This window comes from Microcaecilia unicolor, chromosome 3, assembly GCF_901765095.1.
Source record: "Microcaecilia unicolor chromosome 3, aMicUni1.1, whole genome shotgun sequence".
Taxonomy (NCBI): domain Eukaryota; kingdom Metazoa; phylum Chordata; class Amphibia; order Gymnophiona; family Siphonopidae; genus Microcaecilia; species Microcaecilia unicolor.
The window spans coordinates 207,771,405-207,799,150 of NC_044033.1; the positions used below are offsets into that span (position 1 = coordinate 207,771,405).

Here is a 27,746-nt window from a genome sequence, read left to right on the forward strand (position 1 = left end):
GGTTAGAATTCATTTGTGAATACTTTTTTTTCAGCTTCTCCTTTCCACTTCCACATTGTCCCTTGTTTGCAAATGAAGCCTTTGATCATAGTCTACAGGAGCTCAAGAGTTTTCTCCAAGAATACCTAAGTGGGCGGAACTTCAGTGGGGTTTGTCCCTCCCCCAGCTTCGTATGTAGCTCCTCCCTTCTCAGGGAAGGATCACTGCATATATTATTTCTTTGTGTAAGTGGTCCACTAAGTGCAGTAACTTCTGAAGTGGGGGAGGGGGATCATTATTGGTGAGATGGGAAACCACACTGTTGCATCTCATGTCCTCAACACAGGTTTACCTCATGCTGCAGTAATGCTGGGGGAAGCTCCACCCGCTGTTCATCCATTCGCTCACCCTGCAACCGCAGCAGCAGGTCAAAGAGGTCACTGGCCGCCACAGGTAGGGGTGGGTCACTGCGCTGCTCCTCAATCCGCTCTGACTGGGATGCACCCCCCCCAGAAAAAAAATTAACACAAGGTCACACATGGTAGATTCCAACAGTGCCAGACAGAAAGCAACATGAAAAGTTTGACGCTTGAAAGGATAGGGCTGGTAGGATCCTTAGGAAGTCATATACTTAGGTACACAAATGTGGAATGCACTACCAAAGAGTGTGAAAACGATCCATGACCATCTAAACTTCAGGTGATCTTTAAAAACCTATCTGTTTTGCAAGGCCTACTCTACTGATCTAACTTAAATGCCTCAACTCTGTAATGCATCAAAACCTCACATCAGAATGGACGTTGTATATTTCTTAGTTCCTTGACCCTTCCTCATCTCTCCCTACACTCCTTCCCTAGAACTCCGTTCACTAGGCAAATCTCTCCTAGTTGCACCCTTCTCCTCCATCGCTAACTCCAGACTCTGCTCCTTCTATCTCACCGCACCTTATGCCTGGAATAGGCTTCCTGAGCCATTACGTCTAGCTCCATCCCTGGCTGCCTTCAAATCCGGGCTAAAGGCCTACCTGTTTGATGCTGCTTTCGACTCCTGACTTGTCACTTTTATCTTATCCTTGTGTCCTTCTGTCTGTCCTTCCCTTATCCTTATTGATCCTGTCTGTTTGTCCTGATTTAGATTGTAAGCTCTTTTGAGCAGGGACTGTCTTTCATCATGTTCAGTTGTAAAGCGCTGCGTATGACTGGTAGCGCTATAGAAGTGATTTATAGTAGTAGTAGTAATATCTACTGGACTTGGCGATCGCCTTGACAGTATTATGTAAACCACATTGAGCCTGCTAATGGGTGGGAAAATGAGGGCTACAAATGTTACAAATAAATTAAATAAATATACAATTAGAGGAAGACACCTGGAAGGTATCTCAGGAGGTCATCTAAAATCAGAGGACGATAGAGCTGGAAGGAAGCTCAGGAGTTCATCTTGAATCAGAGGAAGACAGAACTGGATGAATCCTCAGGAGTCATCGAGAATCAGAGGAAGATAAAGCTGGAAGGAACCTCAGGAAGTTGTATAGAATCAGAGGAAGACAGCTGGAAAGGATTTCAGGAGGTCATCTAGAATCAGAGCAAGATAGGCTTGGAAGGAACCTCAGGAGGTCATCTGGAATCAGAGCAAGATAGGGCTGGAAGGAACCTCAGGGGTCATTGAAAATCAGAGGAAGATAAAGCTGGAAGGAACTTCAGGAAGTCATATAGAATCAGAGGAAGACAGCTAGAAAGGATCTCAGGAGGTCATCTAGAATCAGAGCAAGATAGGGCTGGAAGGAACCTCAGGAGGTCATCTGGAATTGAAGCAAGATAGGGCTGGAAGGAAACTCAGAAAGTCGTCTGCAATCAGAAGTAGACTCGGAAAGTCATCTAGAATCAGAGCAAGATAGAGGAACCTCAGAAGGTCATCTAGAATCAGAAGTAGATAAGAGCTGGGAGGAACCTCAGGGGGTCATCTAGAGCCTGAGGGTTAGGGAGGGACCTTTGGAGGTCATCTAATCCAAATCATCCTAAACAGATGTGCATTTAATACCCTCCGGTGATGGACACCCCATCACTTCTTTAGGTAAATTGTTTCAGTGACTGTCCTCCTTCACAATTAGAAATTTAACCCTAACATCTCATTCTGATCTCTTCTCTAATTTAAGCCTGTTACTTTTTGCCATGATCCCAGTAGAGAACCAGATGATATTTATTTAGGAATACATTTATTGGAGAGGGGGGAGGTATTACAGGAGGCCTCTCATTATCGCTTCATCTCCCTATACACTGCCTGGTGCTCTTGGGGTGTGCTGTGCTTACCTGGTGAGTTAAGATGGTATTATACAGCTCCTCATCTGGGACTCTGCACGGCTCAGTGACAGCTCGCTGGCGAACTTTCCTCCATGACTTCCTCCCCTCCCTTTCTATCAGATTGAATGACCCTCTCCCATTTCTCGGTTTTGCTACTAGGAGTTCAGCCTCCAGGGGGTTGGCTCGTTGGTCATCCAGCCGCCGGGCCTGGCTCCAGGCCACCAGGTCAAAAAACTCCTCCGTTTGCAGGGACATGGTGGACGCAAAGACAGCTGCCAATGGAGAGGGAGGAAATGAAGCATCAGTGAAGGCATGTACTGGTGTTTTCATAGAGAGTCTCCATGAGTGCATGTCAACATCTTAGGAAGGTTTTCTGCAAATTGCACCAACTTCCTTGGTTTCAAAAAATATTATTATTAGGGCTGCATTTCTGAAGTAGGCAGCGGAAACTGTAAGGCTGTTTTAGATTCTTTCATTTGTAGTTTTTCAGTTTGTGTTTTGTATTTACCTTTTCATTATTTTTTATTGTTTAATTTTTTTTAAGCACTGCATTTTGATGAAACGTTCTAATCGCGATTAATTGTGCAATTAACAGCATGTTGTTTATTTGTGCTTTTTTTCCTATTGCAGCAGCTCCTTGTGACTCTGGGCAATGGAGGGTTAAGTGACTTGTCCGGAGTTACATGGAGCTGTAGTGGAGGGAGGGGGAAACCTTTAATCACACGATTAATCACGATTAAAAATTTTATCCTGAAGCTGTCATAGAGCCTGGAATGTACTGTCACTGTCACATCTTTGGGGGGGGGAGGGGATCAGTGACCACTGGGAGGATTAGGGGAGGTCACGCCTTAATCCCTCCAGTGGTCAGCTGGTTAATTAGGGCACCCTGGTGTGACTTGGTTGTGATTGAAAGAGGTCCAGATAAAAACATCCCAATTTTTGCCCTAAATGTTTTTATTGTTCCATTATCTCAGGAAAATGTCCAAATTCTGGGCCCACCCAAAACCTGCCCGCAACACACACCTCCTTACGATTTAGACGAACTGTGGAGAAACCCATCTCAAACGTTTCCCCAAACGTTCATCTGGTACTTTGCATCTCTTTTGAGACTTTTTTTTCTTTTGAAAACTAGTAAAAAAGGCCCGTTTCTGACACAAATGAAACGGGTGCTAGCAAGGTTTTCCTTGGAGTGTGTATGTTTCAGAGAGTGTATGTGAGAGTGACTGTGTGTGAGAGAGAAAGAGTGAGTCTGTGTGCGAGTATGTCTGTGAGAGAGAGTGTGTGTGTGTGAGAATAAGAGTGCATGAAAGTGCGTATGTGAGACACAGTGTGAGAGACAGTGTGTTTCACACAGATACAGTGTGTGCGAGAGAGAGTGTATGTGAGACACAGACTCTGTGAGACTGAGTGTATGAAACCAAGAGAGTGTGTGAGTGACTGTGTGACACATAGAGAGTGAATGTGATACAGTGTGAGACAAAGAGTGTGTGAGAGACAGTGTGTGAGAGTGAGAGAGAGAAAGACATTGACTGTGAGAGAGAGAGAGTGTGTGTGTGTGAGAGAGAGTGTGTGTGTGACAGAGATACCCCCCTCTCTCTGGTGTGAGGCCCCCCTCACTCCCTCTCTCTGGTGTCAGGCCCCCCCCTCTCTCTCTCTGGTGTCTGAGCGTTACTGTGCAGCAGTGGCGTAGCCAGAAGTCAATTTTTGGGTGGGTCAACAGGTTGGATGGGTGGGCACTAGACAGTGGTTTGCTGGTAAATGTTTAACAACAGGCTCTCTCCCCGGTCCACCTCTGCGCCCCCCCCCCCCCCACCTCCCCTCAAAATTGCAGAGCTGGCTATGGCCGGGGAGAGAGCCTGGGGTGGGGGGAGGCAATGCATTACTCTCTCCAGGAAAAATAAAATTAAATGATCCCAGGTTCCAATCTAATTTATGTTTAATGTGGGATAAAATGCCATAAATAAGTAATAAATATAAACTTTTAATGTTGAGCACCTGATTCTCAAAGTGGACATATTCCAAACACTATAATGAAAATAAAATGATTTTTTCTACCTTTGTTGTCTGATGACTTTGTTTTTCTGATCATGCTGGCCCAGTATCTGATTCTGCTGCTATCTGTCCTCTTAACTCCGTTTCCAGGGCTTCCTTTCCATTTATTTCTTTACTTTCCTCCTTTCTTCTTCATTTCTTGCTCTACATCCGTAAGTAAAAGCTGGGTCCTCCGCAGACTTGACTGTCCAGTGGATCCAGCTTCTGCCTATTTTCTCAATCCATGTGCAGTTTTTCTCTTCTCTTCCTTTTCCCTCATATCATCTCCTTCCTCTGTCTTCCCTCCCCTCCATCCATGTCAGCATTTCTTCTCTCTCCCTTCCCCTCCATCCATGTGCATTGCATCTCCTTCCTCTGTCTTCCCTCCCCTCCATCCATGTTCAGAATTTCTTCTTTCTCCCCTCCATCCATGTGCATCTCCTTCCTGTCTTCCCTTCCTTCACCTCCATCCATGTCCAACAATTATCTCCCTGCCCTCCCCTCCATCCACCCATGTCCAGGAACCCTCCTCTCTCCACTGCCCTTCCCTCCATCCATGTCCAGCAACTCTCCTCTCTCCTCTATCCACCCATGTCCAGCAACTCCCCTGCCCTCCCTCCATCCATCTATCCATCCATATCCAGCAATTCTCCTCTCTCCCCTGCCCTCCCCTCCATGTCCAGCAATTTCTCCTCTCTCCCCTTTGACCATCTCCCTCTCATTCCCTCTCCAGCACTCTCATTCCCCCCTCTGTCTCTCCCTTACCCAGTCTCCTAAATTCCTCCCCCATCTTTCACCCACTTCATTAGTCCCCCCATATTCTGTACTCACCACCCCTCCCAGACCCATCCTTCCCTCTGCTCACCACCCCTCCCAGTCCCATCCTTCCCTCTGCTTACCAACAATAAAGAACGACAACATGGATGCAGGCAGCAGCAGCTCGGGTTGCTTGCTGTGTTTTGAATAAACGGCGACGGATGCGCGGGGGAGTAGAAAAAAAGATTTTCTAAATGGCTTTCTTCCTTCTCTACTCGCAGCGGCGAACTGGCGGGCGGCGGCAATAAAAGTATAAAGCAGCCAGGCTCCTCGACTCCGTCCCGTCCTTCGCGTTCACTTCCCTGCCCTCTGCCTTCCTCTGATGTCATTTCCTTTCGGGCGGGACGCTGGGAGGGCAGGGAAGTGAAAGCGAAGGACGGGACGGAGTCGAGGAGCCTGGCTGCTTTATACTTTTATTGCCGCCGCCCGCCAGTTCGCCGCTGCGAGTCTGGAGAGATCATCATCAGCTGAGCCAGAGTGGGTGCTGTTTCTGCCCTGGACCCGTGGTCGCTAAGCTGGTGCAGTGTGTGTGCGCTTGGGTGGGCGGGCCTGAGGTGAAATTGGGTGGGCCTGGGCCCACCCAGGCCCACCCGTAGCTACGCCCCTGCTGTGCAGGACGCTGAGCTGTGGTTGTGCTTCAAGGAACTGACCAATCCTATTTAATAGAATGCACCTCCAACATTCTGAAGCCAAGAAACCTCGTGTGGTTGGTCACTTCTGCTTGTGACGAACCCGGAAGTACGTGATGTCAATTCAGGAGATGGATACAGAGAGCAGGAATGCCTCAGCCATGCAGTCAGCTTCAGAATGTTGGAGGTGCGTTTTATTATATAGGATGAGCACCTTGATTTCACTGCACTGGTTGCCAGTGAATTTTAGGATCCAGTATAAGATTCTCTTGATAGTTTTTAAAGTACTGACTAATAGGATTTCACTTGTTATCGCCTCTAGAATGCATTTACACCAGCCTGGAAGGTCTTTAAGATCAGCATCTGGTAACATTTTGGATGTTTCATCGTTTAAATTGATTTACGTGGATCGGTACAGAAATTCCATCTTTTGCGTTGCATGACCAAAGCTTTGACTCTACCCACAGATATAAGATCTATAAAGAATATGTTTGATTTCAAATTTCACAGAGCATTTCTAACTGCTTGATTATGAATTTTACATTGGAAATGTTGCTTACGATCAGTTCTGGTTAATGTTATGATGTTCATGTGATGCACTTTTTTTTAATGTTTAATATTATGCTACTTGTTACCTTCTCAGGATAGTTAATGATGTGGGCTAGACATTTTATAAATAAATAATCAAAATGCAGCCCTAATTATATTTTGTTTTGTGTGATATCTCAGTTATTGGCTGATCTCTTTCTTGTGATCTGCATTGATCCACGTAACTTGGAAAATGCAGAATACAAGAAACACACAGCTCCAGACAATATGGTACCATTAATAAACTTGCCTCAAAGAAACACTAAATATGGGGCAATAAACTATCTCAGACTACACCTCCCAAACTGCAAAAAAGTGATCTGCACTCTGCAGACTTCACTTACCTAGGAAGCAAATGGTGGAACTCCTTACCACCCAAAATAAGAAATATACAGGAATATACTAGATTCCGCAAAATCCTCAAATCATTCCTATTCAAACAAACCCTCACAAACAACAACAACCATATCTCAAACAACTAATTATTACCTGAATTGGTTGTTACTCTATTTACCAATAACTTTCTCTTTGCTTCATGTACAATTTCTCATTCATAATATATTTTCTGAATGTTAAACATTCATAGTCATCCCAGTACATTTATGATACTGTATTGTAAAATCGGATTCTTACAACAAATTACTTTCTTATGCATTATTCTTGGTTATGTATCCTATACTGGTTATTGTAACATCGAACTCAAACTTGTTTGGGATAATGTGGGATATAAATGTCACAAATAAATAAAACTCCCATCTCTGGATTCTGTGAACGTATAACACCTCATACGTGAGCAAAAGTTACTGTTCGTATGCTACCTGTTAGCAGTTTCCAAACCCGTCCCGAGGGGGGGGGGAAACCCCAACCAGTCAGGTTTTCTGTATATCCACACAAAATATGCACGAGAGAAATTTGCATACAGTGGAATCAGTGCGTTTAAATTGATCTCATGAATATTCTTTGAGATGCCATTGAGGTAGCCGAGTTTTTGGCGGCTCCTCGTGACGAGAACTCTTTTTCCGGGAGTACCCGAGCAAACGTTTTGCCCAGCTATATATGTCTGCTGAAGACGCCATAATAGGCAAAACGTGATGTCACGTCAAGGCAGCGCGGTTTGGAGACTAATCCGTTAGCGATTGGAAACCGTGCGTGCTGTCCTTCAGCAGTGTCTGAGGAGATCAGCTTCTGCATCTGTGAAAGTTGGTTTGGCAGCTATTTTCAAGATTTATGTTCAGCGTGATTTAGAATAATGAGAGAGATTTTTTTTCAACAAGTTCATTGACGCCAATTTGATGAGAAGATAAATGACCTTCGTTTCAAGGTTACTTAAACTATTTTGGATTACAAGTATAATACAGACTGCCTTGTTGAAAGTTTATTATAGTAGGCAACCGACTAGCGGTTTTGTTTTAAGTTTTATCTATTGTGAATTTGTTATTGAATAAAGATTTGTACAATGATTTGATGATGGTAATGAATATTCATTGCAGGTATCCTGAAAACTTGACTGGCTGGGGTTCCCCCAGGATAGGTGTCAGAACCGCTGTGCTACTTGGAGAAACAGACAAGTGCAGGGGATTCAGGGGTGTGTAATACAGAAACAGACATTGAGGTGGGGTCGCACTAAGATGGACGGGGAGAGGGGTGAGGGTACATTTAATTTTCTGTATCTCTTCCATAGAACAGAATATCTACAAAGGGAGATGAGATGGACATCTGTTTCTTAAGAAGAGATGCAGCCTGTTTCCTGAAGCCCTTATCTTCCTGCTCCAGTGTTGGGAAGAAGGGGGACACAGTGGGTCCCCACATTCCAGTTCTAATACCTTCTATCCCAATTCTGCAATTTTGCCAGCAGGGGTAGGAGTGTGTAAGCTGGTGCTGTACAGAGAAAGAAAGTGAGGAGAACTCAAGGAGGATGTACAAATGAATTTTAATTCTAACAAGCATAAAAACGACCCGACACGGCCGTGTTTCGGCGCTAAGGCCTGCCTCAGGGGTCATTGTATCTCTTATACTCTTGGCGATGGGATTGTCTCATGATACTCACGATTGCCGGTGGTTCAGCAATCCTACACAGTTTTTTGAAGACTGTATAATGTTTTCATAGTGGATTTTGCCATCTGCTCTTATACAATCCCATCGCCAATAGTGTAAGAGATACATTGACCCCTGAGGCAGGCCTTAGCGCCGAAACACGGCCGTGTTGGGTCGTTTTTATGCTTGTTAGAATTAAAATTCTTTTGTATATCCTCCTTGAGTTCTCCTCATTTTCTTTCTCCGTGCTCACATTTGCATGAGGGACTTTTCCTCCTCCTTTGTTCTGCTTAAGTAGGTGCTGTGCCAGGCCAAATAAAATATAGATGAGGGGTATCCAGGGTTCTCCCAGATCAGATAATGGAGGGGCATAGGATTCACGGTCAGTTGTGCTCACCTCTCCTCTCCCTTACGGGGGATGATGGGGCAGAGTTCCAGGGTCTGGTGTCGCCCCGTGGCTTCCGACGGAAGGAGCAGCGTTGGTCGTTCATGCGCCGGCTCTGAAAGTGGCAAAGGAGGTCGAAGAAGGTCTCGGTATCACTGAAGTCAGGGGTCAGAGGTTTCTAGAGAACAGAGCAGAAGGAAGGCTTGAGATGCAGTGACCCCAGCCTGACCTGGAGTCAACACAGGCATCATGTTACCTTGCAGGAACAGTGTTTCCTGTCCCGACCTGCTTGTCCCTCCCAGGCTGTTACCCTAGAAATACAATGACCCAGACTCAATCTGTCTATTTCTCCCAGGCAGGTGATCCTACATTCCTCTGGCTCAAGCCCCAACCTGCCCGGCCCTCCAAGATAAAGTGGTGACATCCAGCCTCCAGGCTATGTAAAAACCCTGTTGGAGTGAGAATGTTTCCTGCCCCAACCTGAATCACTGTCTTGTCTCCATCCAGAAGCAGAAAGGTGAGGGCCTCCTGTTCTGGACTGTTCCATGCCAGGTCCCTAAAATCTCCACCATCGTCTTCATCCTCAGAAGCTGGCGCATCCTGCGGCAGGTTCTCTGTGCTGTCTTCTCCGTCCTTAGGGTCAGGTCGGGTCTCCTTAACATCTCCTGCCTTGTTCCCCTCCTCTTTTGGTATATCCTTCCTCAGAGAGAGGACCTCTGTGTCGGCCTTGTCCAGGGAGAGCATCCTGTCTTCCCACTGCGAAAAGACAAATTAGGGGTTGCAGGAGGTTGGTTTGATGACACAGCGTTGTTCTAACCAAAGCTAACTCAAAGAAGTGTATAGCAAGTATTCATTTCATGCAATACAATATAAAACATTTTAAAAACACAGTACAAAAAGTTACAACAAAATATAAAATTGTAAAAAATATATCTGTTCAAACTTAAATCCAGATATAGGCTAACAGAAAATCATTTGAAGGGGTGAGGATCAAAAAGCTTTCCTTTTTTCTCATAAAGATCAGCAAGCGCAGTTGGTTTCATAAGTATGGAGTGACTGTCGAAAAGGCTTTTGACTACCTTCATATTCTGCGAATTAACACTCGAAGGGACCATCAGCGGACCTCGGTACTTTGTCTAGATTATGACATAGTAAGCTACCACATAATTCAACAGAAGGTGAAACTATCGGTCAAATGCAAAGATAACAGCTGCCTACTGGGATATTCAACGGAAATCGTGTCACCGAATATCCTTACAGACTTTTCAGACTGCCTCAGCACTGTGCAGATAGCATCCAGTCTACAGGGTGAGGCAACAAAAGTAACCCCCTAGAGCAACAGTTCTCATACTGTGTGCCGTGGCGCCCCATGGCACTACAGCGAACTCTCAGGTACTGTGGCACATTTTCCCCACTTTCCTCCCGCCGCCATACAAGCCACTGCTGCTGCTTCTCTAGATGAGCAAAGCAAAACAACGTGTAATTAAACTCTAGAATTTGTTGCCAGAGAATGTGGTAAAGGTGGTTAGCTTAGCGGGGTTTAAAAAAGGTTTGGATGGCTTCCTAAAGGAAAAGTCCATATACCATTATTAAAATGGACTTGGAGAAAATCCACTTCTATTTCTGGGATAAGCAGCATAAAATGTTTTGTACTTTTTTGGGATCTTGCCAGGTACTTATGACCTGGATTGGCCACTGTTGGAAACAGGATGCTGGGCTTGATGGACCTTTGGTCTGTCCCAGTATTGCAATACTTATGTACTTATGTAAAACAAGCTGCAGCCACTGCAGGGCCAGGCTATCCATACCCGCGGCTGATGGTCCTGCCCCCTCAGATGTCATTTCCTGTTCTGGGCTGGCAGCCATGTAAATGAAGAGTCCTGCCTCTTGGCTGTAGTTTGCTTTGCTGCTGGTCTAAAGAAGCAGCAGCAGGGGTGCATGTGTGTGTCTGTATGGTGGAGGAGGGGAACAGAAGAGGTAGACGCTCAATTAGGGGAGAAATGGAGGGGGGTCTTAGTGGATGGATAGGAGGAGAGATGGAGGGCAGAGGTTGGATGGAAGGGGGAGGAGAGATGGAGGGCAGAGGCTAGATGGAAGGGGAGGAGAGATGGAGGGCAGAGGCTGAATGGAAGGGGGAGGAGAGATGGAGGGCAGAGGCTGGATGGAAGGGGGAGGAGAGATGGAGGACGTGTGTAGAAATGACAGCGTCAATTGCTGCTCGAGCTTGGGCCTCAGGCAGTAGATCTCTTTAGTTGGTGGGGCTTGAGCATCCCTACCAGCAAAGGTAGGACTCAATGCCATTGGGGAGAGAGAGACCTGAGAGGAATTGTGTAGCCTAGGGATGCTCTGACCTGAGAAAGGTTAGGAACCACTGCCCTAGAGTTTTTTTTGGTGTTTACTCAACAACCACTTTGAATTTCAATGAGAAATTTTACGTACTTATTTAGTCATCATATTAAACCACATTTAATTATTTTAAGCTAGTTGATGTTTCAGTTCTGACATTTTAACATTGCTACCTAAGGATTTTTTAATGCTAAAAATGTTTGAGCTAAAGCACAGTAAAATAACGTCATTCTAACAATACAATTAACAGTGTGTCAGAATTTTGCAGTCACTGTGATGCTCAAAGTGTCCACCCCCCCCCCCCCCCCCCAGCTTTAACACAGGCCTTCAGTCGCTTTGGGAAGTTCTTAACAGCTTTGTCCATCGGTCCCTGTGGCAGTCTGTCCCAGATCATCTGCAGAGCTTCCTTGAGTTCAAGGATTGTTTGCAGCTTTGGATGGAGCTTGTGATAGGCCTCCAACATTGCTCCCCAGACAAAAGTCTACATTACTGTGACATCATTAACAGTAAACTGGTACCCTGGGGTTTTTTTTTTTTTTCAAATGATGGTTGTTTTGCAGTGCAAACATTTTTGAATGCACAAAAATCGTTGGGTGGTCATGCTAAAAAGTCTATAACTTTGCCATTTTTAAAGGTAATCTCATTCCACTCGGCACATAAACATAGATAGTAACAGCAAATAAAGCTGTAAAATTTCATGGTGAAATTCCAAGCGGTTACTGAGAAAATATCAAAAAACTCTAGGGTGTTACTTTTTTTTGCCTCACCCTGTACTATCTGGATAACTAATCCAGATCATGTAGGACAGAAGGACGGACAGAAGGCTGCCCTAATTTATCCGGATAGCCTATGCAGGTTGTGTTTATTTATTTTATTTGTATACTGCCTTTGCCCAAAGCAGGTAACAAGAATATACATAATCAATAAAACACAAATATATAACCAACAATAAAAAAAAATCCATCCATTCATCCAATTAACTAAAAAAACAATCATTATAATACCGTTCATTCTTCCAAAAAGGCCTTCAAAAAGGATTTAAGGCGGGTTGTGTCTGGAGCCAGGGCGCTCCCGGCCTGCAGTAACACTGAATGGAAAGAAGTAACTAACTTGTTAGTCTCACTCACACACACAAGGAGTGACTCAGGCCGCATATACTGCAGCAGGACATGTTTATCCACTTCTACCCTATCTGAGATAATATTTAACCATCTCTCTGACCTCATGTGCAACTTTCTTTAAATTAGTCACCTTACTTTCTAACTCTTCCTACTTTCTTACCTATCTATTATGTTCCATCTTTGCTTATACCCTTCACTGTCAATTAAAATGTTCTATTGTGTTGACATTGTAAGTAGTATATTATGCCATACTTTGTATTGTTATTTGAATGTTTTTACTGCTGTAATTGTCTATTGCTCATGTTTGATTTATTCTTACTGTACACTGCCTTGAGTGAATTCCTTCAAAAAGGTGGTAAATAAATCCTAATAAATATAAATAAATATTCTGATAGTTTTTGACCACTACAAGCTGGCATTTAAAAAAAACAAACTGACCACGGGGGCTAAATATTGATCATCATGTTTTGTTTTTCGTTTTTTTTTCCAAAAGAAGATTGAGGCCAAGATGCACTAAAACAATCGTTAATGCCCGTTGCTTACCGATTCCTTAGCGAATCAGTAAGCAACGGGAATGCATCAAGGAAAGGGAATGCAAATGAGCTGCTCATTGTAGCTCACTTGCATTCTCTAGTCCATCACTAAACAGTCGGCTGGTCGAGCATGCCAAGGACATCCTTTATGGACGTCCTGCACTATATATAGAAAAAAAGACAAGCTGTGCCTATGGACGTCATTTATGGACGTCCTTAACTATATATATATATAAAACTCACCCTCAACGTTCTATTGGCTGCTGACGTCACTGAAGCCAAGGTTCGTATGTTCGAAGCTCTGAAGCCTCGAAAATCACAGTCTCTGGGCCCCGCCCTCACGTCAAACATTATGACGAGAGCAGAGGCGGAGCAATTCACCCACATCGACGACGGGTGGGGAGGGGGCCACAGGAAAGCCTTGCTAGCACCCGTTTCATTGGCTCCAGAAACGGGCCTTTTTTTACTAGTATATATATAAAAGACGAGCTGTGCCTATGGACGTCCTTTATGGACATCTTTCGTCCCCCCCCCCCCGAGATCGCCGCTGCTCCCCGCTCCCCCTGCATTGAAATGACAGCTTCCCATAGCCCCGCCTCCCCGCCATCCTCCGCCCCCCTCCGTCTGCCACCGGGCCGGGCCCTCACAGCGGCTCTCACCTCCGTGTGAAGGCGCTGCAGGGAAGCGATCAGCTGTTGTTTACTGCAGCGCCTTCACACAGAGATGAGAGGCGCTGTGAGGGCCCGGCCCGGTGGCAGAAGGAGGGGGCGGGGGGAGGGAGGAGCAGCATCTGCGTCAACGACCTCAAGGGGGGCGACGGGGGCGGGGCCATAGGGGTGCTGAGGATGGCGGGGAGGCGGGGCTGCGGGAAGCTGTCATTTCAATGCAGGGGGGAGGGGGAGCGGCAGCAGCGACCTTGGAGGGGAGGGGGCTGAGCTAAACGCGCTGTGAGAGAAGGACGTCCCTGACGAGCACTTTTTTCCCCAATTTTTTTTTTTTTTGTGACATTTATAGACGTTTTTCAATCCTGCGCAACCCCACCGACAGGTACAGACCTCTCGTTAGATTTTCCAGCGTTAAGGCAATCGGAAAAGGTTAGTGCATCTCATTACAATAGGGTTTCTACACAATTTGCTCATCTGCATTCCGTTTTCGTTAGCTGCTATGGTCATCGGAAAATGGCTCCGAGAAGTCTTTAGTGCATGCCAGGGTTTACTACTTGCTCGTTAATGGCTCGTTAAGTTTAGTGCATCTGGCCCTAAGTCCTGGCTTTTCCCCACTGAGCAGGAGGTGATGTGGATCTGATGTTGTTTGTCTAGAGAGTCTTGTATGTTGATACTGATTTTATGCATTGCATTTATTTGTTTTTTTTAAATATTATACGCTGCTTTAGTTGATTCTAGGGCTGTGTTTCTCAACAGGCAGCTCCTTATGACTGGGCAAGTCACTTAACCCTCCATTGTCCCATGTAAGCCGCATTGAGCCTGCCATGAGTGGGAAAGCGCGGGGTACAAATGTAACATAAATAAATCCAGTCCTTGAGGCACACCTAGTCCCATTGGGTTTTCAGGATATCCACATTGAATATGCATGAGAGAGATTTGCATGCACTGCCTCCCTTGGTATGTAAAATCTACCTCATGCATATTCATTGTGGATATCCTGAAAACCTGATGGGACTAGGCGTGCCTCAAGTACTGGGTTGAGAAGCAACTTTCGAGGGTAGCGGGAAGGCAGTTCACAAACATTTATAATAAATAACCGAGCAGCTCCATTTATCCAGAGAATTTTGAATGTTTACACCAGGATCCTAAGTTTAATCCATTCTCTTATTGGCATCCAGTATATGGGCGCATGCTTTCCGTCTTACCTTAGCCAGTGATAGATCTCGACAGCAGCGTTTTGGATTACCTAGAGACATAAATACATAAGTATTGCCACACTGGGACAGATCAAAGGTCCATCAAGCCCAGCATCCTGTTTCCAACAGTGGCCAAAGATCCCAAAAAAGTTAAATACATTTTATGCTGCTTATCCCAGAAATAAGCAGTGGATTTTCCCCAAGTCATTTTAAGAATGGTCTATGGACTTTTCCTTTAGGAAGCCGTCCAAACCTTTTTTAAACCCCGCTAAGCTAACCACCTTTACCACATTCTCTGGCAATGAATTTCATAGAAAATTTCTCCAATTCGTTTTAAACTTACTACTTTGTAGCTTCATCACATGCCCCCTAGTCCTAGTATTTTTGGAAAGAGTAAACAGACGCTTTATGTCTTTCCGGGAAAACCTATATACGAAGTCCCGTTGCATTCAGCGCTAAAACTTGCATTACAGTTCATAGATCTGCTGGTTCCACCACGGCTGTCTCAGCAAAAGCTGTTTGAACTAGGCTGAAAGGAGGAGACTGTTTAAACTAGGCTGAAAGGAGGAGACTCGTGCATCCAGTTTCACTCCTAAATTGCTGACACAGCCTGAGAATGGGGAAGTTGTTTAGTCTGGGGTTTCTCTCAAGTATAACAGTTCGTCTTTTGAGTATTACAGTTTTAATTTTGTCACAATTATTGACGCGCCTTTCCGTTTGTGGATTACGTAAGCTAGTTATAAATTGCTCAGACACAGTTAGGGTATATTAAATTTAATTCCGCCGGCCCTTTAAATTATAACTGGGTGACCGCTGCTTCAGCTTTAGCTGGTAAGTTGAGATCCCTATTTAGTCTACTGTGGGAAAGACCACTTGTATGTCATCTCCATGTAAAGAATAGAGACCCTTAAAGATCAAACAATCTTGAGGCAAAGCTTTAAAACAACATTAAAGGGCGAAGGATGACCCCTGTGGGACACCACAATGCAAAGATTTAACATTGAAGAGCTTAAAACCTTTGTACTTCTGGGGGTGCTGTCCTCACTACTCAGGACTTAATTATCTCCCAGTGTTAAGGGACATCCTGCAGCTGGAGGGGCAGTTCTTTATACCCAGGGTATGTGCTGTGACCCAGGATTCCAGCATGGTGCCACGTGAGGTGGGGGGTGCTGTCCTTTGTGCAGGACAAGCTGCATGTCCCAACAGCCCAGCTCTTCCCATCCTTCTTTCCCTCCTTGTGAGCTGCTTGAGGTGTAGAATGTTTTCCTCACATTGTACAAGTTGACAAACCCTCTCCCAGCTGTCACTTCACAGCTTTGCTTCCAGTCAACAGCTTCTGAGGGCGAGAGAAACAGGAACTGCCTGTGGGGGTGGAAAGATTTCCTTCCCTAAAATCATACAGCTTGAAAAGGACCTGCCATCTTTCCCTCCTACAGGCCAAACCCTTAACCTAGGTTGACACGTAGATGAGCACCCGGAGCGTAATAAAGGTGGGTGCCAATCCCTGCCAGTACCTTTCTACCTTATTACACTTTCTGTGTATTCCTTTGAGTCTGGAACTCTCAGCTCAGACCTTTTTGCAGTTTACACTCAATTACTGCAGAGTGATACTGCAGCAGAAAGCTAAGGATGTGTTGTTGTTGTTGTTTTTCTTCTCTCTAGCTGGTGTTATAGGTTATAGTGATGTTGGTAGAAGGTGATTTCTCAGCTTTGAGAAACCAGTTTTGCTGAAGCATTTCAGACTAGTTTTACACCACAGGTGACAAATTAAATTCTAAGAACTGGGCTGGGATGGCTGGCTCGGCGCCAGTGAAACACTCTTCCAAATGAAGGACAATACAGCTGGGACTTCGGATACTGCAAAACCTATACTGAGAGCCCTGAAAAGGGGAGACACCAGACACTGGATGTAGGATTCGTGTTTGCAGGGTTCAGAGAGGGGCTGTGATGCATGATCCCTTGCTGAGGATATTGTGATGGCTGGACTGAGCTGAGATGGGGATGTCACCGGATCGTTAAAGGGTCATGGTACCCGATCCCATCCCTTATTCTGACTGAGCTAAAGCCCAAAGGAGCTGTAAGAAAGGGCTAGACCCCCTCCCCCCCCCCAAAAAAAAAAATTGATGAGGTTTAGAAGGAGCACCCTGGTAAAGTGGGAGGTCACCCAGTGGTTCCAAGCCTATGCACTACAATCGCTAACCTACAAAAATTGAAACTACAGTGACTAAAACCATCCCCGAGCACCCAGAACTGTCCATTAATTAGAAAAAAGCAAAGACTCCCATGACACAGTTTTTTTCTTCTTAAACCAGGTCTCCCCTGTCTCATCTCCCACCTCACCTGCAGTTCAGGAGCCTTCTAATAGGTTCTTCTAATCCTCTGGGGAGATTGGTCACTCCTGGGAAAGGCTGGTGACTCTGGTCCTTCAGTTGTCACCTCTGCTGCTGGGATGCCACCTCCTTCCCCCTTCCTAAGAGACCTGTCAAGTACTGAGAGAAAAGCAACAGAGATGGAAGGGATTGTCCAGAACTCAAAGCCTCTAATGCGCTCTGCCCCTGACCCTCTGTGTGTGGCCTTGGAAAGGAGTCTTTTTATCTCCCAGTTCCTGAATTCTAGGCCTCAATCTGAAGAGAGACAGATCAGGGTAAAAGAGTCCTTGGAAATACCCTAGCTTGTCATATGAACTTTGGCTATTCTAAGGGGCAGAGAGACTATCCTCACCAGTCCTTATGTCCCACTTGGAGATCCTGCCCACCCCGTTCCTCACACCTCCTGACAGAAAACCAAATGTTATCTGATAGGAGGTGAGAAGAACATTAACCTCACAACCTCTGGTCTGGGGGGTCAAGATTCCAGAGTAATTATGGGTCTGGGCGGTACCATCTTTTCACATATTGTTGTGATGCAGGGTCTCTCTAGCCTAGAATCATAATTTTATTTATTTATTTATTGAGATTTATTAACCGCCTTTATGAAGAGATTCACCCAAGGCGGTGTACAGCAGGTCCAGTTTAAAATAAAACCATTAACAAACAGCTTAACAGTAGTAAAATAACCAAGAATAAACATAAATACATTAAATGAGATAAACCTGAAAACAGTAAATTGAAAGCTAATAGTAGAACTACCGTGAAACAGTATAAAAAAATATATACATTTAACAGCACTGGAATTCAAATACCAGAGATATAATACAATAGTAGCATAATGCTAATGATCCACCTAATAAGCAGCATTAGAACATTCAACCAACATAGATATGATACTAAAGATTTTCTACAATCAAGTTGTTAATTTGAAAAGCTTTATAAAGGGAGAACCAGCTGGGAGTGAGATGTCCTATTTAAATATTCATTCCCATTAAGCCATTCTCAATGTCCTTTTAAGATGTTCACAGCTTTGCAATCGGGTTTATCTTGTCGAAGCAGGTGACAACGCCTGCTATGGTTCTGCTTTAACGCTTCTGAATGGGACTTTTTTGGTGGATACTCTAGTTTAGTGGGCTACCTGGAATGATATTTCAAAAGCCCTTGAGTTTAAACCGTCGGGCAAATCCAAAGCCCTGGACAACCCTAAAAAAGCTCAGTGAACCCCTGAAACTCTTGGGCGCATGCACCAGGCATATTCCTCCCCCTTACTTTCGGTCTCATGGCGCACATATAATTGGAATGCCATTAGTTCTGAGCATTTGGAGGGCTACGTTTCTGCGCTGTCCCCACGCTATAGGGTGGGATGCTGTTCGCTTTAGTGCTGGAGCTCTGAGTTTCAGGGCCTGAAAGTTGGGATTATATTGGATCCACGTCTGGCCATGGTGGTATCTCTACTTCAGGAGGCAGGTGAAAGCCTGGCTCTTCTCCCAAGCCTTTAATACATAGGGTGACTGACTATACACATTCTGTACCTGAACTAGTTGCTACACACACTGTAACTTAGCTCAGTTCCTTATCTCTTGCTTAACTACTACTACTACTATTTAGCATTTCTATAGCGCTACAAGGCGTACGCAGCGCTGCACAAACATAGAAGAAAGACAGTCCCTGCTCAAAGAGCTTACAATCTAATAGACAAAAAATAAATAAAGTAAGCAAATCAAATCAATTAATGTTAACTAAACAAAGAACGTGCCTTGAGTTTAACTAACCATCAAATTATCCCAACTGACTCTGTACCACCCATTTTGTCCCTGTCTATATATCTGCATTTGGCCCCTCAGCTATATGGAAAGCTGCATTGTAGAAAAGCATTAGTATCATATCTGTGTTATTCAAATGTTCTAATGTGTGTGTCACAGACTCTGGGGGGGGGGGGGTAGTGAGCCCTTGAACTTTAACCGCAGAACTGTAATAGCAGACAAGTCACTCAGCTGGGATTAGGAGATACATGCAAGGCTGAGACTTGACAAGACAGGAACTAAAACAGGGCAGGAACTAGGGAGTCCAGGCAAGGCTGGAGTTCGGAGACAAGGCAGGAACTGGGAGTCAGGACAAGGCAGGCAGGCACTCGAAGACAAGACAGCAGCTGAAGACATGGTAGGGCAAGGTAAGAACTCAAGACACACGAGGCGAAGCAAGGTACAGCTGCTGAAGACCTCGTTATGAAGGCATCAGAGCAGAGACCCGATCACCCTAAAATAGGGCTCCACTGTAGATGTTGGAGGAAGGCATCCTTCAGTGACTCCCACTGCAGAATCTTCAAAGGAGAGGCAGCCCGCAGGCATCCCAATACACCCAAGGCTATGAGGCAGGTGACCTGCCACACTGTGGACAGGACCCCAAGGCCCAATTGAGGACCGACCCGACCAGCAGGTGAGCTGGGGTGTGGGTCACGGTGGCAATCATGTCTGTGCTTATTACGTGCTTCATTGGTATTATTCTGACCTTGTATTGTACTTCTGTTGTTTGAATGTTCTAATGCGTGTTTATTAGATGGTTCATTAGTATTATGTTGGTATCGTATTATACAGTGGTGGAAATAAGTATTTGATCCCTTGCTGATTTTGTAAGTGTGCCCACTGACAAAGACATGAGCAGCCCATAATTGAAGGGTAGGTTATTGGTAACAGTGAGAGATAGCACATCACAAATTAAATCCGGAAAATCACATTGTGGAAAGTATATGAATTTATTTGCATTCTGCAGAGGGAAATAAGTATTTAATCCCTCTGGCAAACAAGACCTAATACTTGGTGGCAAAACCCTTGTTGGCAAGCACAGCGGTCAGACGTCTTCTGTAGTTGATGATGAGGTTTGCACACATGTCAGGAGGAATTTTGGTCCACTCCTCTTTGCAGATCATCTCTAAATCATTAAGAGTTCTGGGCTGTCGCTTGGCAACTCGCAGCTTCAGCTCCCTCTATAAGTTTTCAATGGGATTAAGGTCTGGTGACTGGCTAGGCCACTCCATGACCCTAATGTGCTTCTTCCTGAGCCACTCCTTTGTTGCCTTGGCTGTATGTTTTGGGTCATTGTCGTGCTGGAAGACCCAGCCACGACCCATTTTTAAGGCCCTGGCGGAGGGAAGGAGGTTGTCACTCAGAATTGTACGGTACATGGCCCCATCCATTCTCCCATTGATGCGGTGAAGTAGTCCTGTGCCCTTAGCAGAGAAACACCCCCAAAACATAACATTTCCACCTCCATGCTTGACAGTGGGGACGGTGTTCTTTGGGTCATAGGCAGCATTTCTCTTCCTCCAAACACGGCGAGTTGAGTTCATGCCAAAGAGCTCAATTTTTGTCTCATCTGACCACAGCACCTTCTCCCAATCACTCTCGGCATCATCCAGGTGTTCACTGGCAAACTTCAGACGGGCCGTCACATGTGCCTTCCGGAGCAGGGGGACCTTGCGGGCACTGCAGGATTGCAATCCGTTATGTCGTAATGTGTTACCAATGGTTTTCGTGGTAACAGTGGTCCCAGCTGCCTTGAGATCATTGACAAGTTCCCCCCTTGTAGTTGTAGGCTGATTTCTAACCTTCCTCATGATCAAGGATACCCCACGAGGTGAGATTTTGCGTGGAGCCCCAGATCTTTGTCGATTGACAGTCATTTTGTACTTCTTCCATTTTCTTACTATGGCACCAACAGTTGTCTCCTTCTCGCCCAGCGTCTTACTGATGGTTTTGTAGCCCATTCCAGCCTTGTGCAGGTGTATGATCTTGTCCCTGACATCCTTAGACAGCTCCTTGCTCTTGGCCATTTTGTAGAGGTTAGAGTCTGACTGATTCACTGAGTCTGTGGACAGGTGTCTTTCATACAGGTGACCATTGCCGACAGCTGTCTGTCATGCAGGTAACGAGTTGATTTGGAGCATCTACCTGGTCTGTAGGGGCCAGATCTCTTACTGGTTGGTGGGGGATCAAATACTTATTTCCCTCTGCAGAATGCAAATAAATTCATATACTTTCCACAATGTGATTTTCCGGATTTAATTTGTGATGTGCTATCTCTCACTGTTACCAATAACCTACCCTTCAATTATGGGCTGCTCATGTCTTTGTCAGTGGGCAAACTTACAAAATCAGCAAGGGATCAAATACTTATTTCCACCACTGTATCTCTGTTATTTGAATTTCAGTGCTGTTAAATGTGTATATTTTTGATATTGTTTCACAGGAGTCCTATTACAAGGTTTCAGTTCATCATTTCCAAGTATACCTCATTGATTGTTTTTATGTTTATACTTGTTCATTTTATTATTGTTGTGCTGTTAACAAAATTGTACGTTTTATTTTAAACGACCTGCTGTACACTGCCTTGGGTGAATCTCCTCTTGAAGGCGGTTAATAAATCCCAATAAATAAATAACAAAAAATGAAATGACTAATTAGGTGAGTATAAAAAGTATTTCGATTGAGATCATTTTCAGTTGGTGGTTGTACTAATCCACCATCACAACTTGATTATTGTAATTTGCTATATTTAGGATGTCCGACTACATCTACATGACGTTTGCCAGCGTTATGCAATACCACCGCAAAAATGATTTGTGGAAAACAGAAATTTGACAGACTGACACCATTGCTACGACGCCTCCGTTGGCCTGACATCAGTTTAAAATTTGTATTATTGGTTCATAGGATATTGTGTGTCTGGTATTCTTACTGTAACTCTCTTGATGCTTAAACAAGTAACTTAGTAAATGACGGCAGATAAAGACCTGAACGGTCCATCCAGTCTGCCCAACAAGATAAACTCATTTTACTTGACATGCGATAATTTATATGTATACCTGACCTTGATTTGTCCTTGCCATTCTCAGGGCACAGATTGTAGAAGTCTGCCCAGCACTCTTCTTGTACTAAACGCTCTGAAGCTAACGTCGAAGCCCCTTAAAATTTACACTCCAGTCCATCCCTGTCTATTCAGTCATGATCAGGGCGTAGACCGTAGAAGTCTGCCCAGCACCGGTTTTGCTTCCCAATTACCAGCGTCACCACCCAATCTCCTCTAAGATTCTGCGGATCCATTCCTTCTAAACAGGATTCCTTTGTGTTTATCCCACGCACGTTTGAATTCCGTTACCATTTTCATCTCCACCACTTCCCGCGGGAGGGCATTCCACATATCCATCACCCTCTCTGTGAAAAAATACTTCCTGACATTACTCCTGAGTTTGCCCCCTTTCAATCCCCCTTCAACCTCAAAGTAAACCTTAGATTGATTCATGTGGTTAGTTTTGCGTATCGAGCAGTGACATATTGGAATTCTTTCCTTTAAGAGTTCGATTAGAATCGTGTTATCTGAGATTTAGAAAGTTATTGAAGGCATTTCTGGCTCAGAAATGTTTAAAAACAGATGCCGTACATTCTAGTTTTGAATTTTAAAATTTGTATATCTCTAGATATGTCTAGTGTTCTTTAATTGTAATCCGCATTGAGTCGGATTTGGCCAGTGGCGGAACATAAATTGTAATCTCTTGAACGCTACTAGACATCAACATAATTGCACGCAACTGTGTAAGATGTTGAAAACATTTTTCACAGTTTCTGATCAATGGCTTATGACTTTTTATCTTGCATATCACTTGTGAACTATGTCCTTACTTATCCGAATAGTGGATTCTGTATCTTCTCTTATTTGGCTATACTTCATATGTTGACTGTATTGTAAGATGATTGTCGTATACTTATTATTGTCTACTTAATCTCAATTGTTATTCACATTGAACTCGAGTTTAACTTACTACTACTACTTATCATTTCTATAGCGCTACCTGATGTACGCAGCACTGTACACTTGAACATGAAGAGACAGTCCCTGCTCGACATGGGATAATGTGGGGTATAAATGCCTTAAATAAACAATTGTTTTGTTCCTGGAGGGATCCCCAGAGAGGAAACAAGAGTTCCAGTGGGATTTGGGCCTGTTCTTTGGTTTGCAGTAAAGAATGACACGGGATCAAAGGTTTGTCCCCATCCTCTTGGGCTCTGTCCCCGCCATATCCCTGCAGACTCTGTCTTTATCCCTAACCTGTCCCAGCAGATTCTGTCCCCACCCCTGCCCCACCCCCATGGGCTCTGTCCTCATCTGCAGAAGCCTCGAACACTTTATGATTTTATATTTAAATCTTTTTATTGAAGTATAAAAAGGAACAATATGCTGTGTAACTGTTGTTTATAAATCACAAATACAAAACAGTATTAACAACGATCAACTATAATAAGCTCCCCCCCTCAATCTTTCCATCCCCAACAATAGTTGAGTTCTACTACCCCAAGGAATCCTAATCCACCCTGTTAAAATGTCCAGGGGTACAAAATACAACCCATTCTGTATTCCCTAGAGGGGAGAAATATGCCCTTTGAAGCACTGTTATGATTTTTTAATCTGTGGATGAATAAAAAGTCATCAACAATCTCAGGATTCAATCTACCCCTCCTGTCTTCCACAGTCCCTCCAGCAATTGAAGATGTCTTCTTAGAAGATGTGCTGGTAGCAGAATGTACAGGATCCCCCATGCAAATTTTGCTAGTTCTGGCCAGCATGTTTGCTTGCTTTTTCCCCCCCAAAAAATCAAAATATTGTCGTCTGCAAGACATAAACAACAGTCTAGCCCATTAACAGGCTTCAAAGTAGAGAATGACACAGGGACAAAAATTGTCCCCATTCCCACAGGCTCTGTCCCCATCCCCGCCCCGTACCTATGGGCTCTGTCCCTGGCCACTGGGCTGTTCCTTTGACCTGCTTGCTGCTTTGTTCGGAGTGGCCATAATATCTGCATTTGACCTACAGCCTGGTTTTTCCTTTCCAGTTTCACTTTCAGGGGAGAGGGAGAAGGGACAGCAACCACTGGGGGATTGAGGAGGGGTCATGGCTTAACTGACTGTATTCTAATTTGATGTTTTCTTCCATGTAAGCCACATTGAACCTGAACATATTTGGGAAAATATGGGATAAAATATTGTAAATAAGTAAATAGACAAATATGCAGATTACCAGCACACGCAACACATGTATGTAGCGGCAGTGTGAACAAGCACTATTCTGTGAGTGGCATAGAGCTAAATTCGGTCATTTTGGCCTCCCCCAAAAATGAATGCTAAGTGCTATTCTATAAACAGCACTCCAAGCTGGGAACCGTTTGTAGAATAACGCTTAGCACTCAGATCCGCAGCTAATTTTGGGTGTAAGAGTTACACCGATTGGACCCTGGTGTAAATCCTTGCACCTAAACTAGGTGCAGATACAGTAACATAGTAAATGACGGCAGATAAAGACCTGTACGGTCCATCCAGTCTGCCCAACAAGATAAACTCATTTTACATGTTATGTGATACTTTATACCCAAGTTTGATTTGTCTTTGCCATTCTCAGGGCACAGATTGTAGAAGTCTATGCCCAGCATTGTTCTTGTACTAAAAGTTCTGAAGCTAACGCCGAAGCCCCTTAAAATTTACACTCCAGCCCACCCATATCTATTTAGTCACAATCAGGGCGTAGACCGTAGAAGTCTGTCCAGCACGTTTCTTGTACTAAAAGTTCTCAAGATTCTGGAATCCTAAAGAGTTACAAGATTCCGGAATCCCAGTTAGTAGCAACATTCCATGTAGAACCCCAAAGAGTAACATAGTAAATGATGGCACATGAAGACCTGTACAGTCCATCCAGTCTGCCCAACAAGATAAACTCATTTTATGATATGCCGTATTTTATAACGCCGTGCAAATTCTAAGAGCACCCCTGACTCACCTGTACGCCTCCCTTGGGCAGGTCCCCTATTCAGATCGGCATTTAAGAATTTACACGCGCATCGTTAAAGAATACTAACTAGTAAGATGTGCGTGTAAATTCAAATTGTAGTCAATTAGCACCGACAATGGATTGTTGGAGCACATTTGAGCACCGTATGTAGAATATAGGGGATAGTGTGGGAGTCAGCACCCAAGAAAAAGATCTAGGTGTCGTTGCAGATAATATGCTGAAATCTTTTGCTCAGTGTGTGGCAGCAGCCAAAAAAGCAAACAGGATGCTAGGAAAAAGATGGTGAATGAGACCGAAAATACTATAATGCCTTTGTATCACTCCATGGTGCGTCCGCACCTTGAGTATTGTGTTCAGTTCTGGTTGCCGTATCTCAAAAAAGATACAGCGGAATTAGAAAAGGTTCAAAGAAGAGTGACCAAAATGATAAAGGGGATGGAACTCCTCCTGTGTGAGGAAAGGCAGAAGAGGTTAGGTCTCTTCAGCTTGGAAAAGAAATGGCTGAGGGGGAATATGATTGAGGTCTACAAAATCCTGAGTGGTGTGGAGTGGGTGGAGGTGAATTGGTGTTTCACGCTTTCAAAAAGTACAAAGACCAGTAGGCACTCAATGAAATTACATGGAAATACTTATAAATGAATAAGAGGAAATATTTTTTCACTCAACGAATAGTTTAGCTCTGGGATTCTTTGCCGGAGGATGTAGTAACAACAGTGTATCTGGGTTTAAAAAAGGTTTGGACAAGTTCCTGGAGGAAAAGTCCATAGTCTGCTATTGAAATAGATATGGGGGAAGCCACTGCTTGCCCTGGAATTGGTGGCATGGAACGTTGCTACTCTGAGATTCTGCATGGAATCTGGTCTCTCTAGGATTCCTCAATCTTGCTATTCTTTGGGGTGCTACATGGAATGTTGTTACTCTTTGGGGTTCTTCTGGAATGTTGTTACTCTTTGGGGTTCTTCTGGAATGTTGTTACTCTTTGGGATTCTGGAATCTTGTTATTCTTTGGGGTTCTACATGGAATATTGCTACTAATTTGGTTTCCGCCAGGCACTCTTGACCTGGTTTGGCCACTATTGGACGCAGGATACTGGGCTAGATGGACCATTGGTCTGACCTAGTGTGGCTATTCTTATGTTTTTATAAGCAGAGCATGGGATAGGCATAGGCGTGGCTGCCACTTTCAGAATACACTAAGTTACAACTGATGTACCCCCAGTTATGCCTGGTCTGTGGCTGACGTCACTGCGGGTACGTGAACGTGACGCATGCTGATGCCAGGTTATGCTAGAATTCTATAACAGAATCTGAGAATCAACTCTCACTGCGCAGCATCAGAGCGTCCTAAAGGAGACGCCCACTTACAGAATTGTCCCCATCTCAGGTTGTTCACGCTTGTAATTCAAGACGGTAACACACTTACACAAGAGAAGGGGGGGAAATGGAGATGCTGAGTACCACCCAAGATCCAGTTCTTTAAACCCTCGGGATGGCCTTCACGGTGCCAGAGAAGGGATTTGGGGGTTTAGCTCATGCCTTTTTCAACAGCTCAAAAAAAAGTCACGTTCAGGTAAAGTAAGTACAGCTAGAGGAGGGGGAGATGTAGTGAGTTTTATGCTTTGGCCCAAAACTGTGAAAATGGTTGGGAGTAGGGTTGTACTGAATGTTCATATTCGATTCAATTCAGCCTCGAATACATTATTCGTATTCGGCCAAATATTGGTTTGAATTTGAATACAAGTAATCCGGGGCTCTGCTGTGCTAAAGCCTACTGAAAAAAACATCACTTGATCTCAGATTTCACATTGCTTCTTTTATTATTTGTTACGCTAAAGCTCAATGCCCATCATTTGTATTCATCCAAATAATATTTTTATTATTCGTACTTGTCCGAATAGTAAAATATGCTATTCAGTACAGCTCTAGTTGGGAGTAAAGGTTGGAGGACTGATGGATGGGTTCTGGTTAATATGATAATAAATGATGTATTTATTTATTGGGATTTATTAACTGCCTTTATGAAGAGATTCACCCAAGGCGGTGTACAGCAGATACAGTTTAACATAAAACTTACAATTAACAAACAGCATAGCAATAGTAAAATAACCAAGAATAAAGTCAGTTGGGACAATTAGATGGTTAGCTAAACTCAAGGCAAGTTCGTTGTATAGTTAAGCAAGAGATAAGGAACTGATCTAAGTGTGTGTATCAAGCTAGTCCATGTGCAGAATGAGTGTATAGTCAGTCACCCTATGTATTAAAGGCTTGGGAGAAGAGCCAGGCTTTCACCTGCTTCCTGAAGTAGAGGTAGTCTCGAGTTGTACGTAGCCCCTCTGGGAGTAAATTCCAGATCGTGGGGGCTACTCCTAAGAAGGCTCACTGGCGGGTATCACATCCTACAATTTCTTTTGACTGAGGTATCCATGTATTACTTCAGTGATCAAGTTCTGTTAAGTTCTGACTCTTTATCATCCTAGTGACCATGTCCCAGTTAAGTAGTTATCCCCAGTAAGACCTACTAATTCCCAGTTCCTATTGTTCCACACCCCTGTTAAAAAGAATAGAGCCACAGTGGCTCCCTCTCCCAAAAATGAGGCTATTTCTTGTGAGAAATGGCAGGGCCACCACTAGTCATTCCCTGAAATACTTCTTACCCTTCAACCCCACGCCCCACCACACTTACCTCAGTAGTACCAGATCTCCTTTGTCCCGATGGGCGGGGGCATGGTTACCATCCTCAGCCTCTTTCCCTTCTCTGATGACTGCATCTGCCGACCCTTCGCAGCCACCCCAACCTGAGACAGAGAAGAATCTGTACCCTGCTCGCAACGCCAGGGGCCTTGACTCCTTTCTCACCTCTGCTCTTTTTCACACCACCTCCCTGATGTTCTCTCCCTGCCCCTGGTTCTCACTGTTTCTCTTTC

The 27,746-nt window shown here is 44.4% G+C and overlaps 1 protein-coding gene across 3 annotated transcripts; it reads right to left on the reverse strand.

Annotated features, from left to right (window-relative positions):
• LOC115466183 (G-protein-signaling modulator 1-like) lies at positions 1-27,746 on the reverse strand. 3 transcript variants are annotated; one of them, XM_030197281.1, is made up of 7 exons: positions 27,506-27,745; positions 16,961-17,099; positions 14,630-14,670; positions 9,240-9,515; positions 8,772-8,937; positions 2,286-2,548; positions 1-472 (listed from the first exon to the last, which is right to left on the reverse strand). In XM_030197281.1, the coding sequence occupies exons 4-7, from the start codon at positions 9,501-9,503 to the stop codon at positions 317-319; spliced, it is 849 nt and encodes a 282-aa protein (XP_030053141.1). In that variant the 5' UTR covers positions 9,504-9,515; positions 14,630-14,670; positions 16,961-17,099; positions 27,506-27,745; the 3' UTR covers positions 1-316. The 3 variants fall into 3 exon arrangements, with proteins under 3 accessions (XP_030053141.1, XP_030053139.1, XP_030053140.1); XM_030197279.1 differs by having other exon boundaries at positions 16,961-17,109; XM_030197280.1 differs by lacking the exon at positions 14,630-14,670 and having other exon boundaries at positions 16,961-17,109; positions 27,506-27,746.

What these genes read in the sequence shown, in the direction of transcription:
- LOC115466183 (XM_030197280.1), bottom strand. Translation starts at nt 9,503, where the DNA reads ATGCTCTCCCTGGACAAGGCCGACACAGAGGTCCTCTCTCTGAGGAAG. An exon ending in GAGACAAGACAGTGATTCAG is followed by an intron (nt 8,938 to 9,239) that starts GTTGGGGCAGGA and finishes TCTGTTCTCTAG; the next exon opens with AAACCTCTGACCCCTGACTT. An exon ending in CCCCGTAAGGGAGAGGAGAG is followed by an intron (nt 2,549 to 8,771) that starts GTGAGCACAACT and finishes CTCCATTGGCAG; the next exon opens with CTGTCTTTGCGTCCACCATG.